The sequence below is a fragment of the Macaca mulatta genome, chromosome 19 (genome assembly GCF_049350105.2).
Source record: "Macaca mulatta isolate MMU2019108-1 chromosome 19, T2T-MMU8v2.0, whole genome shotgun sequence".
Taxonomy (NCBI): Eukaryota; Metazoa; Chordata; class Mammalia; order Primates; family Cercopithecidae; genus Macaca; species Macaca mulatta.
This window is the reverse complement of record NC_133424.1, coordinates 58,437,914-58,457,296: the sequence shown is the minus strand read 5'-3', so window position 1 is coordinate 58,457,296 and position 19,383 is coordinate 58,437,914. Positions and strand designations below refer to the sequence as shown.

The 19,383-nt window shown below is 55.4% G+C and overlaps 2 protein-coding genes across 2 annotated transcripts; both read left to right on the top strand.

The window, feature by feature from the left end:
- Window positions 1-357: 357 nt before the first annotated feature.
- MYPOP (Myb related transcription factor, partner of profilin) lies at window positions 358-12,658 on the top strand. Its single transcript, XM_015124294.3, has 3 exons — window positions 358-401; window positions 1,145-1,698; window positions 11,359-12,658. Exons 2-3 carry the CDS (start codon window positions 1,197-1,199, stop codon window positions 12,057-12,059), a joined length of 1,203 nt encoding a protein of 400 aa, XP_014979780.1. The 5' UTR covers window positions 358-401; window positions 1,145-1,196; the 3' UTR covers window positions 12,060-12,658.
- Window positions 12,659-16,157: 3,499 nt separating this feature from the next.
- On the top strand, window positions 16,158-18,711 carry IRF2BP1 (interferon regulatory factor 2 binding protein 1). The gene is given in 1 exon segment (NM_001194518.2): window positions 16,158-18,711. A coding segment is annotated over 1 exon segment (1,755 nt). The 5' UTR covers window positions 16,158-16,547; the 3' UTR covers window positions 18,303-18,711.
- The last annotated feature ends 672 nt before the right edge of the window (window positions 18,712-19,383 follow it).

Here is a 19,383-nt window from a genome sequence, read left to right as displayed (position 1 = left end):
GCTCCCAGTATCTCTGCCACCAAGGCTCGCTACGCCTGCGCCGAGACCCAGTCCCGGGTACGACCCGGGACACGCGCATGCGCGCGACGGAGTTTTTGCGCGTGCGCCGTTGTGGCCCCAGGGGGCTAGGGTACCCGCGCGGCGCTAATCTTACGGCTGCGCAGTTGCGGCCTGCTGGTGGGGCTCGGCGGAGCGCGGTTCTGCGCCTGCGCTGTGCTTGGGGAGGTGGGAATGAAACCCAGGCTGTAAGGGCGTTGTGGCCGACTAGCCCTGGGCGCGCTTGCGCCTTGGCATGCGGGGCGGCCGGAGGCGGGGCCCAAAGAGGGGAGGGAGGGAGGCTGGGGGTGGGAACAGGCCGCAGAAGCCCGAGCCCTGACCCACCGGCGGCTGCGGCGGCGCCGGTGAGTGACCCGTGACCCGACTCGGTCCCCACCCTCCGCGACCCTCGCTCTCCCTGCCGTCCCCCGTAGCCTCCGCTGTCTCCTTGTGATACGGGACCTCCGTTATCTCTAGAGCTCCCCTTAATTTCTAGCAATCCCCAGAGCCTCCACAACCCCCGCAGACCCTGATCCCTAATATTTGATCGTTCCAGCTCTTCCAGTGATACAGGAGCTCCCACCTCACCATTATTCCTGGACATTCTCTAAGGGCCCTTCTCATATCAGTCTTACAGACGGCCCGGTTGCCCCCTGGAGCTCCTAGAGCGCCTCCTCTGCTCCAGATTCCCCCCTTCTTGCTGCATCGCCCCTTCCGCATCTCTTTATCTTCATGCATCTAAGACCCCCCCAAGGCACCCCCATCCTCCCTCCATTTCCTATCCTCCCATGCCCCCATTATCTAACTCCTGCAGACACCTCCTCTCCTCGCACTTTTCCTCCTTTCCCTCCATCCCTCCAGACCCTCCCCCAATTTCTATCAACTCTTCTGCGTGGCACTTCGCCCCGCGCGAAGTCCGAGCCGAGCACTCGGCCGGTGTCAGCTATTCTTAGGCGCTTCCGACTGCCCCGGGTGCCCGTCGCCCCCGCCCGCCCCTCGCCCTCACTCCTGCCGCGGGGACTAAGAAGCTCGCGGCCTGGCGGTCCGGGCGGGGCGGCGGCGGGGGGACGCCGAGCCCCCGCCAGCCCCGTGCGTCCTTTGCCCGCAGCGCCGGCGCCCCCCATGCGCCAGACGGCAGGACGGCGGCGTCGGGGGGCGCCATGGCCTCGGCGGCGGCGGGCGAAGCGGAGGAAACCACCCGGTTGCGCAAGCCGCGCTTCTCGTTTGAAGAGAACCAGATTCTGATCCGTGAGGTGCGCGCCCACTACCCGCAGCTCTACGGCGCGCAGAGCCGTCGGGTGAGCGTGGCCGAGCGGCGGCGCGTGTGGGACGGCATCGCCGCCAAGATCAACGGTATCACCAGCTGGAAGCGCACGGGCCAGGAGGTGCAGAAGCGCTGGAACGACTTCAAGCGCCGCACCAAGGAGAAGCTCGCTCGCGTGCCGCACTCCACGCAGGGCGCCGGGCCCGCCGCGGAGGACGCCTTCTCCGCGGAAGAGGAGACAATTTTTGCCATCCTGGGGCCAGGTGTGGCGGGGCCAGGGGCAGGTGCTGGGGCGGAGGAGCCCCCTGCAGCCCCCTCTTCACAGCCGCCGCCCCCGCCAAGCGCCTGCCCCCAGCGCTACGTGTTGTCGGAAGACCGCCGGGAGGACCGACGTGCAGGTGAGTGTCTTCGGCATCGCTTAGCGAGAGCGAGCACACACAGAGTCGGCTGTGTGTCTGCGCTGTTCCAGGCTTGCTGCAGCCCTGTGAGGTGGATGCTGTCCTTTTCCCCATTTTATAGCTAGGGAAACTGAAGCTCAGAAAAATGAAATGACTTGCCCCAGGTCCCTTAGCTAGTAACTGTCAAGAGTCAGGAATGGAACCAGACCCAGGAGGCCTGACTCAGGTCCACATCTGGGCTCATCAGCGCAGGCAGGATTTCATTAAATGCAGTGTAGAGTAGTGACTCTGGAGGCAGGCTGCCTGGGCTCCTATCACAACTTCGCCACTCAACTGTGTCATCTGAGTAAGTTACTGTACTTCAGTTGCTGCATCTGTAAAATGGAGATAAAAATAGTCTGCACCTCAAAGCGTTTCTGTGAAGATTAAATGAGCTAATATGGGTAAGTTGCTTAGTTCAGCACCTCCTGAACTCTGTTAGTTCTTGATAGAATCGTCAATGCGGTGAGATGCATACTATTTCACTATTTCGTAAATATAAGACTCAGACATGTTTGGTAATTTTCCCAAGGTCATGCCTGGGATAGAGGTGTGGAGAGCTGACTACAGAGACTTCCTGCTTGGCCTTGATTCTGGATTATTTCTTCTACAGCCGTTCCCTGAGCACCTGCCCCGTGCTTGATGAGGTTGGGGACACATGGATGACTGAGCCAGTCTAGTAGAGGGGTGGGCAAGACAGTGATGACTTGAAGGGTCAGGGCTGGGGTAGGGGATCCTAGGGACTGTGGGAGCCCAGAGAGGGTTTCTGATTTTGGTGGGTGAGGTGGGGGGTTGTCCAGGAGGGCTTCCTGGAGGAGGGGACATCAGAGCTGAGATGCAGAGTAAGAATGAAGAACTGGGAAAGTATTTTTGGTAGAGGGAACAGCATGTGCAATGGCTTGGAAGCAAGAAAGCTTGGCCAGTTTGGGAAACTAAAAGAACTTGGGCAGAGGGTTTACAGTGGAAAGGTTGAAGAAAAGTAACATTTTGAGATGAGTTCAGAGAGGTCAGCAAAGGCCAGACCATACTGGGCCTGTAGGCCAAGGTGAGGAGTTTGGATTTTATCCTGACTGCTATGGGGAGCCACTGAAGAGTTTGGAGAAGGGGAGGAACATGGGCATGATCAAACAGGACAGTTCAAGATTATGTGATTCAGAGAGGTTCATTCACCAACCCAAAGTCACACAGCAAGTAAGCGACAGAGTCAGGACTCAATCATAAGTGTGTATCCAACTTCCAGTCCATGGCACTTAACCACTGAGCAAGATTGCCCAGCAATAACAAGAGTTAATATTGCCCACAAGTTAGTGAGTGTGCCAGAATTAGATTATACATGGCTTGGAAGTTAAGGTTAGGAATTTGGACTTACTATTTTTTTTTTGTTTTGTTTTGTTTTTTGTTTTGAGACGGAGTCTTGCTCTGTTGCCCAGGCTGGAGTGCAGTGGCAAAATCTTGGCTTGCTGCAACCTCCGCCTCCCCAGGTTTAAGTGATTCTCCTGCCTCAGCCTCCTGAGTAACTGGGATTGCAGGCACCCGCCACCATGCCCAAGTAAATTTTTGTATTTTTAGTAGAGATGGGATTTCACTATGTTGACCAGACTGGTCTTGAACTCCTCACCTCAGGTGATCCACCCACCTCAGCCTCCCAAAGTGCTGAGATTACAGGCCTGAGTCACCATGCCCGGCCTGGACTTGCTCTTGAGGGCATTCAGGAGGCATGAAAGTCTCTTAAGTAAGAAGGTGACACAATCACATGGGACCCTTGTTCTCAAACCTTGAATCAAACCTCAGTGTTTCCATCTGTGAGATGGCCCCATAGGACCAAAGCAGAGATGGTCAACTTATTTTTTCAGAAGCTTGTTACCGCTTCATTCACTCATTTAACAAATATATATTGAGAACCTCATCCAAGGCAGACACTGTGGTAGGTGCAGGGAATACTGTAGAGAACAAGACAAAATTCCCTTCCCTGATGGAGCTGACATTATTATTATTTATTTATTTACTTATTTGAGACTGAGTTTTGCTCTTGTTGCCCAGGCTGGAGTGAAATGGTGCAATCTCGGGTCACCACAACCTCTACCTCCCAGGTTCAAGCAATTCTCCCTGCCTCAGCCTCCCGAGTAGCTGGGATTATAGGCATGTGCCACCATGCCTGCCTAATTTTGTATTTTTATTAGAAACGGGGTTTCTGCATGTTGCTCAGGCTGGTCTTGAACTCCCGACCTCAGGTGATCTGCCTGCCTCAGCCACCCAAAGTGCTGGGATTACAGGCGTGAGCCACCACACCCGGCCTGGAGCTGACATTCTATGTAGTTGGAGGAAACAGACCACAAAGACGTAACCCCCAAAACAGACTGTATACCAGGAGGTGGTGAGAACTAAGAGGATAAATAAGGCATATTCAGAGGATAGTGAGTCATGGAAGGGGGCTATACAGACAGGGTAGTCAAGGAGGGCTTCTCTGAGGAGGTGAAATTCAAGTAGAGATGGGAATACAGTAAGCCTGACAGACAGCTGGGAGAAGGGCACTCCTGCTAGAGGAAACGGCACATGGAAAGGCTCTGAGGCAGGAACACGCGTACAGCATCCTCAATTAGAACCTTACACAGGCCTGGCCAGGTGTGGTGGCTCACGCCTGTAATCCCAGCTCTTTGGGAGGCCGAGGCAGGCAGATCACCTGAAGCCCCATATCAGTTCGAGACCAGTTTGACTGACATGGAGAAACCCCGTCTCTACTAAAAATAGAAAATTAGCCAGGCGTGGTGGCGCATGCCTGTAATCCCAGCTACTCAGGAAAAGCTGAGACAGGAGAATCGCTTGAACTGGGAGGCGGAGGTTGCAGTGAGCCGCGATCGCACCATTGCACTCCAGCCTGGGCAACAAGAGCGAAACTCCATCTCAAAAAAGAAAAAAGAACCTTACACAGGCCTGGCATGGTGGTTCACGCCTATAATCCCAGCGCTCTGTGTAGTCCCAGCTCACACACTCATTTAAAAGTAAGGAAAATGAGGGCCAGGTGCAGTGGCTCACACCTGTAATCCCAGCACTTTGGGAGGCCAAGGCGGGTAGATCACCTGAGGTTAGGAGTTCGAGATCAGCCTGGCCAACATGGTGAAACCCCGTCTCTACTAAAAAATACAAAAATTAGCCAGACGTGGTGGCGTGTGCCTGTAATCCCAGCTACTCAGGAGGCTGAGGCTGGAGAACCACTTGAACCTGGGAGGTGGAGGTTGCAGTGAGTTGAGATTGTGCCACTGCACTCCAGCCTGGGAGACAGAACAAGACTCCATCTCAAAAAAAAAAAAAAAAAAAAAGTAGGGAAACTGAGAGCCAAAGTTTTCAAATAAATATGATTTTAACTCTTAAACAGTGAAGCTAGGCACAGAGGCACGCCTGTAATCTCAGCACTTTGGGAGGCTGAGGCGGGAGGATTGCTTGATCCCAGGAGGGCAAGACCAGCCTGGGCAACAAAGTGAGACCCCATCTCTACAAAATAATCCAAAAATTAGCCTGGCATGGTGGCACGACGCCTTGGTCCCAGCTACACATGAGGTTGAGGCATGAGGATCCCTTGAACCTGGGAGGCGGAGGTTGCAGTGAGCCATGATCACACCACTGCACTCCAACCTGGGCAACACAGCAAGACCCTTCCTCAAAACAACCAAAAACAAACTCTTGCAGGGGCACTTCTGTGACTCCTGTGAGCCTTGTGGGCATGAAGGCTACTTTCTGTTCCTTTATACTTCGTAGACTGGAAAAGCCACATTTCTGTGTGGCTGCAATTCCCACGTTCCTCATAAGGAAGACTTACCATCCACACCCATACTCCAGGCCCACAGCCCTTGCCCAAGGAGTGGTTAAGAGCATGAACTCTGGCCTGGTGTGGTGGCTTACACCTGTAATCCCAGCACTCTGGGAGGCCGAGGTAGGCAGATCCCTTGAGGCCAGGAGTTTGAGACCAGCCTGGCCAATGCAGTGAAACCTCATCTCTACTAAAAATAAAAAAAACTAGCTAGGCATGATGGCACATGCCTATAATTCCAGCTCCTCGGGAGGCTGAGGCAGGACAATTGCTGGCACCTGGGAGGTAGAAGTTGCAGTAAGCTGAGATTATGCCACTGCACTTGAGCCTGGGTGATGGAGTCAGACTCCATCTCAAAAAAAAAAAAAAAAGAGCATGGATTCTGGCCAAGAGCAGTGGCTCACACCTGTAACCTCGGACTTTAGGAGGCCAAGGAGGGAGGATCATTTGAGGCCAGGAGTTTGAGACCAGCCTGGGCAATACAGCGAGGTTCCCATCTCTATAAAACAAACAAAAGAACAGACTATGGAATCAACCTGGGTTCAAATTCCTTTTCTGCATATCACTCTATGACACCTCTCTCTCAGCCTCAAGTCACCTCATCTATAAAATGGGGCGATGATCATGGTAGTACCTACCCCAGAGAATGGCTGGGAGGACTCAGTGAAATAATATAAGTGGGGAGCTTAGCCCAGAGCTTAGCCTAGGTCCTGGCTGGAGCAGGTGTCCTGTCACTGTCAGCTCTGCTCATCTCTCTCCCAGCCTCCCTACCTCCTGCTTGTGGCTGGCCCAGGGGGCCTGGACCCCCAGCAGTCAGGGCAGGAAGTGGCTGGTTTGTTTGTTTTTGAGACAGGGTCTTGCTCTGTTGCCCAGGGCTGGAGTGCAATGGTGCGATCTTGGTTCACTGCAACCTCAGCCTCCAGGGTTCAAGCGATTCTCGTGCCTCAGCCTCCCGAGTGGCTGCAGGCGTGTACCACCAGGCCCAGCTAATTTTTGTATTTGAGTAGAGACGGGATTTCACCATGTTGGCCAAACTGGTCTCGAACTCCTGACCTCAGGTGATCCGCCTGCCTGGGCCTCCCAACGTCCTGGGATTACAGGCTGAGCCACCGCGCCTGGCCTGGATGGCTGGTTTTTTGGTTTTGTTATTCTTTTTTTTTCTCTCTCTCTTTCTTTGGCTGGCTGTTTTTGAGAGAAGAGCAGGGTGATCTGATTTGGCCAAGGAGCGGGAGGCCAGCTTCCCCGAGGAAGGAACATCCGAAAAAACATCCGAGCTGATGCAAGAGGCAGTGTGAGCCTGGCCCAGGAAGCGGCACGTGGGAAGACAGACAGAAAGGAGGAGGTGGGGGCAAGTACTGAGGCCCCATAGCCGTGGGAAGAGGCTGGACTTTCTCCTGTGGGTGCTGGGAGCTCTGGGGCCTGGGACACAATCAGCACTGGGTCTCTGGAAGCCCCAGTTCTTTTCTCATTAAAGAAAAAATATTGTGCTGGACATTGTTCTAGGCGCCGGGTAAACAGAAGGGAGCAATACAAAGCCCTGCCTGATGGAGCTGACATCAGGAGGAGGAGACAGACAGCAGACACAGAGCCATACCGTGCCAGGTGGAGATAAGTGCTGGGAGAGAAATCAGGTAGGGTTAGGGGAGAAAAAAGGAAGGGGACGGGGCCAGCCTGAACAACATGGCAAAAACCTGTCTCTACAAAAACAAAACAAAACAAAAATTAGCCAAGCATGGTGGTACACACCTGTAGTCCCAGCTATAGCTACTCTGGAGGCTGAGGTGAGAGAATCGCTTGAGCCTAGGAGGCAGAGGTTGCAGTGAACCAAGATTGCACCACTGTACTCCAGCCTGGGCGACAGAATGAGACTCCATCTCAAAAAAAAAAAAAAAAAAAAGTAGGCGTGATGTATGTGAGGATCAGCAAGGAGGCCAACGTGGCTAAAGCCAGGTAACCCAAGAGGGCAGGATGGGAGCCGAGGTCAGGGAGGCAATGGGGGCAGATCGTGCGGGGCCCTAGAGGCCTCAAGGACTTTGCCTTTACCCTGAGTGAGGTGGGAGCCACAGGACGGTTTGAGCATAGTAACAATATCCGACTTGTATTTTTTTAAACAATTATATTGCGATATACAGCCGTGCGCGGTGGCTCATGCCTGTAATCCCAGCACTTTGGGAGGCCGAGGCGGGCAGATCACGAGGTCAAGAGATCGAGACCACCTGGCCAACATGGTGAAACCCCGTCTCCACTAAAAATACAAAAATTAGCTGGGCATGGTGGTGCACGCCTGTAGTTCCAGCTACTCAGGAGGCTGAGGGTGGAGAATGACTCCGACCTGGGAGGCAGAGGTTGCAGTGAGCCGAGATCTTGCCACTGTACTCCAGCCTGGGCAGCTGAGTGAGACTCCATCTCAAAAAAAAAAAAAAAGAAAAGAAAAGAAACAAAAAAAGATATACATATATATGGCGATATAATTTCCATACTATACAATCAACGCAGTGTACAATTTGCTTGAGCCCAAGAGTTTGAGACCAGCCTGAGGAACACAGTGAGACCTCATCTCTACAAAAAAATAAAATTAACCTGGTGTGGAGTCGCACATCTGTGGTCCCAGCAGCTCAGGAGGCTGAGATGGGAGATTAAGCTGAGGAGACTAAGGCTGCAGTGAGCTGAGATCTCACCCCTACATTCCAGCCTGAATGACAGAGTGAGACTCCGTCTCAAAAAAATAAAAATCAAGGCCGAGCATGGGAGCTCACGCCTATAATCCCAGCATTTGGGAGGCCGAGGTGGGTGGATCACGAGGTCGGGAGACTGAGACCATCCTGGCTAACACGGTGAAACCCTGTCTCTACTAAAAATACAAAAAAATTAGCCAGGTGTGGTGGCAGGCGCCTGTAGTCCCAGCTACTCGGGAGGCTGAGGCAGGAGAATGGTGTGAACCCGGGAGACGGAGCTTGCAGTGAGCCAAGATCGCACCACTGCACTCCAGCCTGGGCGACAGAGGGAGACTCCGTCTCAAAGAATAAAAAAATAAAATTAAAATTAAAGTGTACAGGGCCAGGCGCAGTGGCTCACACGTGTAATCCCAGCACTTTGGGAGGCCGAGGCGGGCGGATCATGAGGTCAGGAGACCGAGACCATCCTGGCTAACATGGTGAAACACCGTCTCTACTAAAAATACAAAAAATTAGCCGGGCGTGGTGGCGGGCACCTGCAGTCCCAGCTATTCGGGAGGCTGAGGCAGGAGAATGGCATGAACCCAGGAGACGGAGCTTGCAGTGAGCTGAGATCGTGCCACTGCACTCCAGCCTAGGCGACAGAGCAAGACTCCATTTCAAAAAAAAAAAATAAAGTGTACAATTCAATGGCTTGTAGTATATTCAGAGTTGTGCAACCATCGCCACGATCAATTTTAGAACATTTTCATCACTCCATAAAGAAACCCTGCACTTCTTAGCCATCCCCAATCTCCCATCTTCCCCATCTTCCCCCAGCTCCTGGCAGCCACTCATCTACTTTCTGTTTCTATAGATTTGCATTTTGGTTTTGTTGTTGTTGTTGTTGTTGTTGTTGTTGTTTTTTGAGACGGAGTTTCGCTCTTGTTGCCCAGGCTGGAGTGCAATGAAGCAATCTCAGCTCACCGCAACTTCTGCCTCTCGGGTTCAAGCACTACTCCTGCCTCAGCCTCCTGAGTAGCTGGAATTACAGGCATGCGCCACCATGCCCAGCTAACTTTGTATTTTTAGTAGAGACAGGATTTCTCCATGTTGGTCAGGCTGGTCTCAAACTCCCAACCTCAGGTGATCTGCCCACCTCGGCTTCCCAAAGTGCTGGGATTACAGGCATGAGCCACCGCACCTGGCCTATTTTTTATTTTTGAGACAGTCTCGCTCTGTTGCCCAGGCTGGAGTGCAGTAGCGTGATCTTGGCTCACTACAACCTCCACCTTCCAGGTTCAAGCAATTCTGCCTCAGCCTCCCCAGTAACTGGGATTATAGGTATATGCCACCATGCCCAGCTAATTTTTTGTATTTTTAGTAGAGATGGGGTTTCACCATGTTGGCCAGGCTTGTCTTGAAGTCCTGACCTCAGGTGATCCACCCACTTTGGCCTCCCAAAGGGCTGGGATTACAGGCATGAGCCACCGCGTCCGGCCAAATTTGCCTATTTTGGACATTTCATATAAATGGCCCCTATGATCTGTGATTCTTTGTGAGTAGCTTGTTTCCTGTAGCCTAACTGACTTGTATTTTAGTTGGACCCCTCGGTGCTGGTGGAAAAAGATACTGTCAGGGACAGGGGTGGAAGCAGAGAGCCCTCAGGGAGGAGATGACCGCAGTGGTCCTGGTGGGAGATGCTGGTGGTTGGACCAGGGTGGGGACCACTGAGAAAGAAGTTGGATGTATTTAATTTGAAGGCAGAAGCTTCTGTATGCGGATGGTGTCTTAGTAAACAAAACAGTGAAGGTGTTTAACCTGAGCAGCTGGGAGGATGGAGCTGCATCAGCTGAGATGGGGGTGGCTGAGGGAGGAGCAGGTTGGGGGAGGATCAGAAGCCCAGCTCTGAGCAAGTGAGTTTGGGGCGTTTTTAGACAATGAAGAGTGCACAGCTGGAGACAGGAGTCTGGAGCCCAGGCAGAGGTTCAGGCTGAGCCCAGGAAGCTGGGAGCCCCTGTATGCAAACTGTTCAAGCCCATGAGCTTGAATGAGACCCCAGGTGAGTACAGACTGAGGAAGCCTACCAGGCTGGAGGCTGAACTGGAAAATCCTGCTGTCCTGGTTGGAGAGAGTCTCAGGGAAATGTCCATCAGTGCCCAGCCACCCCAGCTCTCTCTCAGGCCCCTCTCTCACCTCCTTAGGATCCAGCAGTGTGATGCAGTATCCAGATAGTTCAGAGCCTCATCAAATGTTGGCCCTTAACTGGGCGAAGTGGCTCACGCCTGTAATCCCAGAACTTTGGGAGGCCGAGGCAGGTGGATTGCTTGAGGTCAGAAGTTTGAGACCAACCTGGCCAACATGGCAAAACCCTATCTCTACTAAAAATACAACAATTTAGCTGGGCGGGGTGGCGCCTGCCTGTAGTCCCAGCTTCTTGGGAGGCTGAGGCAGGATAATCATTTGAAGCAGTAAGACGAAGGTTGCAGTAAGCCGAGATCGCGCCACTGCACTCCAGTGTAGGCTACAAAGTGAGACTCTGTCTCAAAAAAAAATTAAAAAACTAGAAAAACTGTTGGCTCTTACTGTCAGTGAGATGGGAGCTGCCTGGCCCAGCAAGGGACTTTCAGGACCTGCTTCCACTAAAGCGGGCACGAATGTCTCTCCTCTGGGTACAAAGACTGGCCTGCCATGGAGCTTCTCTGCCAAGGCGTGATCTGACGTAGGTTTTAAAAGGATCATTCTGGGGCCAGGCGCGGTAGCTCACACCTGTAATCCCAGCACTTTGGGAGGCCGAGGCGGGCAGATCACCTGAGGTCAGGAGTTTGAGACCAGACTGGCCAACGTGGTGAAAACTCGTCTCTACTAAAAATACAAAAAGTAGCCGGGTGTGGTGGCGGGCACCTGAAATCTCAGCTACTCAGGAGGCTGAGGCAGGATAATCGCTTGAACCCAGGAGTTGGAAGTTGCGGTGAGCCAAGATCATACCACTGCACTCCAGCCAGGGTGACAGAGCAAGACTGTCTTGGGGCTGGGGGGCGGGAGGTAGGAAGGATAGTTCTGGGTTCGGGTAGCGGGGAGGTTAGGGAAGGAGGGGGGAAAGGGGAAATCAAGGCAGCATTGAGGGTCACTCACCCCTTGCCTGTATTTCTCTCTCTACAGATACATCAGCCCACAGCAAGGGGGGCTCCAGCAGCCCGGAGCCATGGGCCCGGCCCTCCTGCACTCCCCAGGAAGGGGGCTGCCCACGGCCCAAGGAGCGTGAGTCCCCACCCCCTTCCGCCCTGCAGCCGGTCCAGCTGCCTCGCCTGGCCTTGTCTCCACCACCCCCAGCCCCTCCACTGCCACCCCCACCGCCACTGGCCCAAGTGGCACCCTCGCCCCCTAGCCCCCCACCCCCTCCTCGGCCTCCGCCCACGCTCTCGGCCTCAGACCCCTCCCTGGACTTCCTGCGGGCCCAGCAGGAGACTGCCAACGCCATCCGGGAGCTGGCCGGCACCCTTCGACAGGGACTGGCCAAACTGAGCGAGGCCCTGAGCGCTCTGCTGCCCCTTCTGCCAGGAACCTCAGTCGACTCCCTGCCCCCACCTCTGCCCCCACCCCCACCCCCACCCCCACCCCCCAGGCCCGTCCTGCCCCCACCAGCCCCCAAGGTGGAGATCACCCCAGAGCCCGTGTCTGTGGTGGCTGCTGTGGTGGACGGGGCAGTGGTGGCAGCCCGGGGAGTGATCATTGCCCCAAGGAGCGAGGAGGGGGCGCCCCGGCCACCCCCAGCCCCACTCCCTCCACACGACTCCCCGCCACACAAGCGGAGAAAAGGTTTCCCTACACGCAAAAGGCGCGGCCGATGGAAATCTCCGTGAAATCTACTATCTATGCTCCTGCCTGCACCCCCTCTCCCCAGCTTGGCGCAGTCGAGGGGGGCGATGCTCTCTGCCCATCCCAGCTGCACCCTAGCTCCCTGCTCCAGGGATGTGAGCACCCACTCCCTGTGCTAGTTAGTGCCTGATTCTCTGGGGGGGCCTCAGTAATGGGCCCCCCCAACCCCTTTCTCTGGTACAGTGCTGTCTGCCTGGCTGCCTCCCTTAACCCTGACTTCTAAGCCATCAATTTCATGTTATTTATTATTGCCCTATGTGAGGTGGGGAGGGAACCTCTCGGGTCTGCACATCTCCCCTTCCCTAACAGTTCCTGTTCTTGACTTGAAGAGAATTGACCCGTGGGGGACTCCCCACCTGCCCAACCCAGACTTTGGAGCGGGTGGGAGTTGTGAGACAAATCAAAATATGGATGACAAAGAGGATGTAGCCGTGTATACCCCAGGGAGAGGAGGCATTGAGTTCTGATGGGAGAGGTATAGGTTGGGTTCTCTGCCTACCATTGCTGTCTCTGACTTCCGGAGCTCAACCCCCTCCTTTCTCCCAGTGGTGACAAGATATCAATAAACTTATTTTTAATACAATTACTTGAGGCTCTGTCTGAGACAGGCCTGGGGGACCAGCACCTACACCTGCCCCGCCCCCTCCACAGGTAGGCAATTGGGAGGCTAGTGGTTTTCCAGCTTTTTTTTTTTTTTTTTTTTTTTTTTAAATTCTTAAAGCCATCAAGTCTTGTGTTTACATGAAATCTTCCTACTCATCCTTTAGATACCAGTCTAAATGTCACCTCCAGGAGAAAGTCCTAGATTCCTTCCCAAGGCTAACATGGGTTTGCCTCTTAGAGTCTCTCTCAGTGTCCTGTGGTTCTTTTTTTCTCTTTGCTTTTCTTATTTCTGGTTTTTCGTTTTGTTTTGTTTTGAGACAGGATCTCGCTCTGTTGCCCCGGCTGGAGTGCAGTGACACGATCACAGCTCACTGCAGCCTCGACCTCCCAGGCTCAAGCAATCCTCCTACCTCAGCCTCCCAAGTAGCTGGGACCACAGGCATGTGCCACCATACTCAGCTACTTGTTTTATTTTTCTAGAGATGGGGTTTTCCTATGTTGTCCAGGCAGATCTCAAACTCATGGGCTCTGGCAGTCCTCCCACCTCAGCCTCCCAAAGTGCTGGGATTACAAGCATGAGCCACCACACACAGCTGGGTTCTTTTTCATAGTGTCTTTAAATGAACACAGGCCTTTATCTATTTAAGGCACATTTGCCCCATAATGTCATGAAGGCAGGAACTGGTTCTTTTACTCTGCTGCAGGGCCAGGTAACAAAATAGGTAATCACCACCACTCTGGACTCAGACGTGGCTCAAGTGCTGGTGCTGCCCTGGCCAACCGTGTAACCATTGACTTCCAGTGTCCTTACCTGTAGAATGGGCATAAAGATCTCAGAGTCTTTCTTCCTATAATTAGATTATACTTTTTTTTTTTTTTGAGATGGAGTCTCCCTCTGTTGCCCAGGCTGGAGTGCAATGGCACAGTCTTGGCTCACTGCAACTTCTGCCTCCTGGGTTCAAGTGATTCTCCTGCCTCAGCTTCCCAAGTAGCTGGGACTACAGGCGCATGCCACCACTCCTGGCTAATTTTTTTATTTTAACTTAGTTTTTTTTTTTTTTTTTTGAGATGGAGTCTTGCATCTGTCCCCCAGGCTGGAGTACAGTGGTGTGAACCCATCTCCTGGGTTCATGGAATTCTCCTGCCTCAGCCTCCTGAGTAGCTGGGATTACAGGTGTGCGCCACCACACCTGGCTAATTTTTGTATTTTTTAGTAGAGATGGGGTTTTACCATGTTGGCCAGGCTGGTCTCAAACCCCTGACCTCAAGTGATAGGCCTCCCAAAGTGCCGGGATTATAGGAGTGAGCCATTGCCACCGCCCGGCCTAATTTTTTAATTTTTAGTAGAGACAAGGTTTCACCACATTGGCCAGTCTGGTCTCGAACTTTTGACCTCAAGTGATCCGCCCTCCTCGGCCTCCCAAAGTGCTGGGATTATAGGCATGAGCCACCATGCCTGGCCAGGAAAGCTTTTCCAGACACACACTCCCCACAGCAGTCATCACAAATTTTAGTTCATCATTTGAGTAAATTTAGTATCTGCCTCCATCACCAGGCTGGGGCTTCTCAGGGGCAAGGCTTAAGCCTGTCTCAGCTGCTATGTCCCCAGCATTGCCCACCACGGAAGAGGGGCTGAATATTTGAATAACTGTCCAGCTTAAAAACAACTTCCACTTGTGGCACTTTTCTGTGCCAAGCACCAAGCTAAGCATTTATATGCGTGTTTGCATTCAATCTGAAGGTACCCAAATAAAAACAGACTGGAGGGGGTCTCCATTTTTTCCAAGAAGTTTAGAGACTTGCCCAAGGCCACAGCTGGTCAGAGGCCAGTCCAGTCCACCTGAAGGCTGAATCTGGCCAGAAGTCTTAACTCCCTTTAGAGTTTCGTAAATAATAGCCCAAAGGCAATTTTAAGTGACATATGAATGTCTTCTTGAATTAGTCGATAGTTTTCACTGATTTTTTTTAAGCTAACCAGTAGATGAAACCCATGATTGTGAACGTATTACCTAGGATGAGGTAAAAATAGATAGATCTTTTTATTTCTATTTATTTTTTTGAGACAGGGTCTTGCTGTGTTGCCCAGGCTGGAGTGCAGTGACGCAATCATGGTTCACTGCAGCCTGTTACCTCCAGACTCAAGCAATCCTCTCACCTCAGCCTAATAAATCTTTTTTTAAGGGAGAAAAGTGTTCAAATACAGGTAGTAGACAAAATTGTGAAACCATTTTGAAATTGTGAAGTCTGGGTAACAGAATCAGAGTTGATGCGGTTCCAGTGGGACGGGAGAAGGGACAAGCAGCCCCTCACTAGACTGAAAACCAGGGCCAACTGGCACATCATTCAAGTATCTTTGAGCACCTAACATGGACCCAGGCCTAGAGAAAGGGGCTGTTGTGGGTTAGAACCTGGAGACCCGCCTCCACCGTTCCCCAAAGACAGCCCCGTCGTGTTCCCAATGCCTGGGAAAGAAGACAGGAGGGTCCTCAAAGCCTGATTGGGCCTTGCAGGTAGTGAGCGCTCAGGGTTGGGGAAAGGTAGTCTGGTGTTCGCCCTTCCCCAGCAACTCCTTCCTCTTGCCCGTCACTTCTTAACCCCTTACTCTTCCCTCAAATTGGGGAGCAACAGAGGATAAGGGTCCCCCAAACGCCATGCTCCGAATGCACGTAAAGAACCCCCAGAAAGGTTGGGGGGGGCGCGGGTAAAGCAGCGTGAATCTGAAAGGCCTACCCCAACCTCCCAGGCGGCGGAAGCACGTCACTTTGTCCGCGTCCGCAGTGCATTTTGGGAATTGTAGTGAAGCGGGTGGAGGACGCCGAGCAGCCGACGGTGTAACCCTTTAGAGACCAGAGCGCGCGGGCAGAGCTGGGACAGGGTTAGAGGGCGGTCAGTCGCCCCCCTTCTTTAGCAGAGAAAACTGAGGCAAGGCTCTGGCTCCGGAGCCCTTAGTCCTCTCCCTTCGCTGGCTGTGGCGGGCCCCAGAGGCATACATCTAGGATTCCGGGGGAGGACGAAGTGCCAAGTGGCCACCCCCACCCCCACCTAGTTGCCAGTTTCCCTTCCCTGCTCTGAAGCCAATCAGGGCTTCTCCGCCCCGCCCCAGAAGCTGCTACCTTCCTAATCCGTCATTGGCCCACCTTTGCTGGGCGGGGAAACTGAGGTTCAGAGAGGGCAAGACATTTTGCCTAAAGCTGCACAACAAATCGGAGCAGAAGTTGGAATCCTGGAAGCCTGTCCACCCACCCCCAAAATTTCTGAATCCGGAGTAGCTCTGATCATTCGTATTGCAAACTCGCCTCCCACCTTTGTGTCCCAGCATCTTGCGGCGCGCCGAACTCCGGCCCCGCGGAGACGGTTATAAGTGCTGCGCGCGGAGAGGCGACGACCCCCCCAGCCCGCCTCTGCCCGCCGTTCCCTTTAAGAGCCGGCCCCGGCGGGACTACGTTTCCCAGAAGGCTTTGCTGGCGCGTTATGTAACTTTCCCTGCGAAGCGGCCTCTGGGGCAGAAGAAGGAGGTGGAGGCGGCGGCGGCCGTTGCAGCGGCGGCGGCGAGAGCGGCGGGAGCCCGAGGCGGCTGCGCTCGCGGCCCATCGTGGGGCCCGAGCTGTGCGCCTCGGCTCGGAGCCCGGACCGGGCGGGGGCGCCGACGTGCCTCAGCCTGCCTTTGCGAGGGAGGCGGGAGTGAGCAGAAAGGCTTAGGGCCCAGGGGGCGGGGAAGGGGGGCCGGGCCTGGATCCGGCGGGGAGGCCGAGCCGGAGGCCGGACCGTGGCTCGCGCTGTCCCGGGGACGCGGATCGAACGTCGGCGGCGCGGATCGCACGTCGGCGGCCGGTGGAACGCGGGAGCCGGGCGGCGCGCGGACTGGGGCCATGGCGTCTGTGCAGGCGTCCCGCCGCCAGTGGTGCTACCTGTGCGACCTGCCCAAGATGCCGTGGGCCATGGTGTGGGACTTCAGCGAGGCCGTGTGCCGCGGCTGCGTGAACTTCGAGGGCGCGGACCGCATCGAACTGCTCATCGATGCCGCCCGCCAGCTCAAGCGCAGCCACGTGCTCCCCGAGGGCCGCTCCCCCGGGCCCCCGGCCCTTAAGCACCCGGCCACCAAGGACCTGGCTGCGGCCGCCGCACAGGGGCCCCAGCTGCCGCCCCCGCAGGCCCAGCCCCAGCCGTCAGGGACCGGCGGCGGCGTCTCAGGCCAGGACCGCTATGACAGGGCCACATCATCGGGCCGCCTCCCCCTGCCCTCGCCCGCCCTGGAGTACACTCTGGGGTCCCGCCTGGCCAATGGGCTGGGCCGTGAGGAGGCCGTGGCTGAGGGGGCGCGAAGGGCCTTGCTTGGCTCCATGCCTGGCTTGATGCCCCCTGGGCTGCTGGCAGCTGCAGTGTCTGGCCTGGGAAGCCGAGGCCTGACGCTGGCACCCGGCTTGAGTCCTGCCCGTCCCCTCTTCGGCTCCGATTTCGAGAAAGAGAAGCAGCAGAGGAATGCGGACTGTCTGGCAGAACTGAACGAGGCCATGCGGGGCCGGGCAGAGGAATGGCACGGGCGCCCCAAAGCAGTGCGGGAACAGCTACTGGCGCTGTCCGCCTGCGCCCCGTTCAATGTGCGCTTCAAGAAGGATCACGGGCTGGTGGGGCGAGTGTTCGCCTTCGATGCTGCTGCCCGTCCTCCAGGATACGAATTCGAGCTGAAGCTCTTCACCGAATACCCCTGTGGTTCCGGCAATGTGTATGCCGGCGTCCTGGCGGTGGCTCGCCAGATGTTCCACGATGCTCTGCGGGAGCCGGGCAAGGCACTGGCTTCTTCGGGCTTCAAGTACCTCGAATATGAACGCCGGCATGGCTCAGGAGAATGGCGGCAGCTGGGCGAGCTGCTTACCGACGGCGTCCGCAGCTTTCGCGAGCCAGCTCCCGCGGAGGCCCTGCCCCAGCAGTACCCAGAGCCTGCCCCTGCGGCTCTCTGTGGCCCACCACCGCGAGCCCCATCCCGGAACCTGGCGCCCACGCCGCGCCGTCGCAAGGCATCCCCCGAGCCGGAGGGCGAGGCGACTGGGAAGATGACCACCGAGGAGCAGCAACAACGGCACTGGGTGGCACCTGGAGGTCCGTACTCCGCTGAGACCCCTGGTGTGCCCTCGCCCATTGCCGCCCTGAAGAATGTGGCCGAAGCCCTGGGCCACTCACCCAAGGACCCTGGCGGAGGTGGAGGGCCTGTGCGTCCAGGGGGCGCCAGCCCTGCAGCCTCCTCCACTGCCCAGCCGCCAACCCAGCATCGCCTTGTGGCCCGCAACGGTGAAGCAGAAGTCAGTCCCACAGCGGGGGCCGAAGCTGTCAGCGGGGGTGGCGGCGGCACTGGGGCGACCCCTGGGGCTCCCCTGTGCTGTACCCTGTGCAGGGAGCGGCTAGAAGACACCCACTTCGTCCAGTGCCCCTCGGTGCCCGGACACAAGTTCTGCTTTCCCTGCTCCCGGGAGTTCATCAAGGCGCAGGGCCCGGCCGGGGAGGTATACTGCCCGAGCGGAGACAAGTGCCCGCTGGTCGGCTCCTCCGTGCCCTGGGCCTTCATGCAGGGCGAAATCGCCACCATCCTTGCTGGAGACATCAAGGTTAAGAAAGAACGGGACCCCTAGGCTACCACTGCCTCCAGGCTACTGCCCTCTGCCCTTTTGCCATCCACCGCTGACGCGGATAAATTATTCCCTCCCCGACCCAGCCCAGTGCCACCCCTATCTGTGTACATACTCCCTTCCTCCACCCAGATGGGTCCCCTGGGGTAGATGCATTGTGGGTGGGGGGAGAAAGCTTGTGGCTCCTGTCCGAGGGGATATTTGGGGTCCCTTGGCCCCTCCAGTTTCCCTCTGTCCTTGGCTTGGCTTTGCTGCTGCTTGTAGTTGGGGAAGAGGTGCCCCCCTCCTCCTTGAGAAGGGACCTCCTGAAAATTCGCTCTTTATAAACGAGGCAAAAGCATTTTATTGCTCCCCTCTCCCGCCCCCTTCTGCTCCTTCAATAAACCGAAAGATGGGTTGGTTTTTTTTTTTCTCTCTTCTTGGTCCCTTGGTTGTGTGAGATGCTGCGCCCCCTTTGGGACTGAACTAGTCCTGCGAGGGCGAAGACGTTGCGCGGTAGCCTCCAGGTGGCGCCCTGCACCCAGGCCGTCCCGCCGGCCGACCTTCTGCAAGTGCGACCCACTGCTCACGTTTTAGCCATCGGCCCGTTCTCCAGATGAAAGAACTGAGGCTCAGAGAGGGGATGGCTCCTGTAGGGGAACCACAGACAGTCTCGGGAGTAGATTACCCTTCTGTAGCTGGCCCATTCTCTATCTCTACCTGGAAGGTGGAGGACTCAGCGCCTACGTGGGGAGGGGAAAGAGGCAGAGGGAGGTTTCCTAGAAGAAACGGGCAGGGGGTTCTTGCTGAGTAGAAGGGAGAATTTAGGGTAGACTGCTAGAGGGACTACCTGAGGAAAGAGGAAATTTACCTCCACGGGGTAAACTAACAGGATGCCTAGAAACAACTTGGCTACTTCTCGCCTCTGGTGGTGCCCCAGAGGCGGACGTTTGGGAAGCCACAACTGGACTCCTCGCCCTCGTGTCGGGAGACAAGCCCCTTCGGCGGCCACCCTAGAGAGCAGAGCGAAAGGCACTCGCCCCGCGGCTGCCTCTGATGTGCGCGGCCTTGTCCCGCACCTGTCCGGGTGGCTGATCATTAACCA

Excerpts from the sequence above, each read along its gene's own strand:
- MYPOP (XM_015124294.3), top strand. The coding sequence starts at position 1,197 with ATGGCCTCGGCGGCGGCGGGCGAAGCGGAGGAAACCACCCGGTTGCGC. Across the intron at positions 1,699-11,358 it reads CCGGGAGGACCGACGTGCAG|ATACATCAGCCCACAGCAAG; the intron begins GTGAGTGTCTTC and ends CTCTCTCTACAG.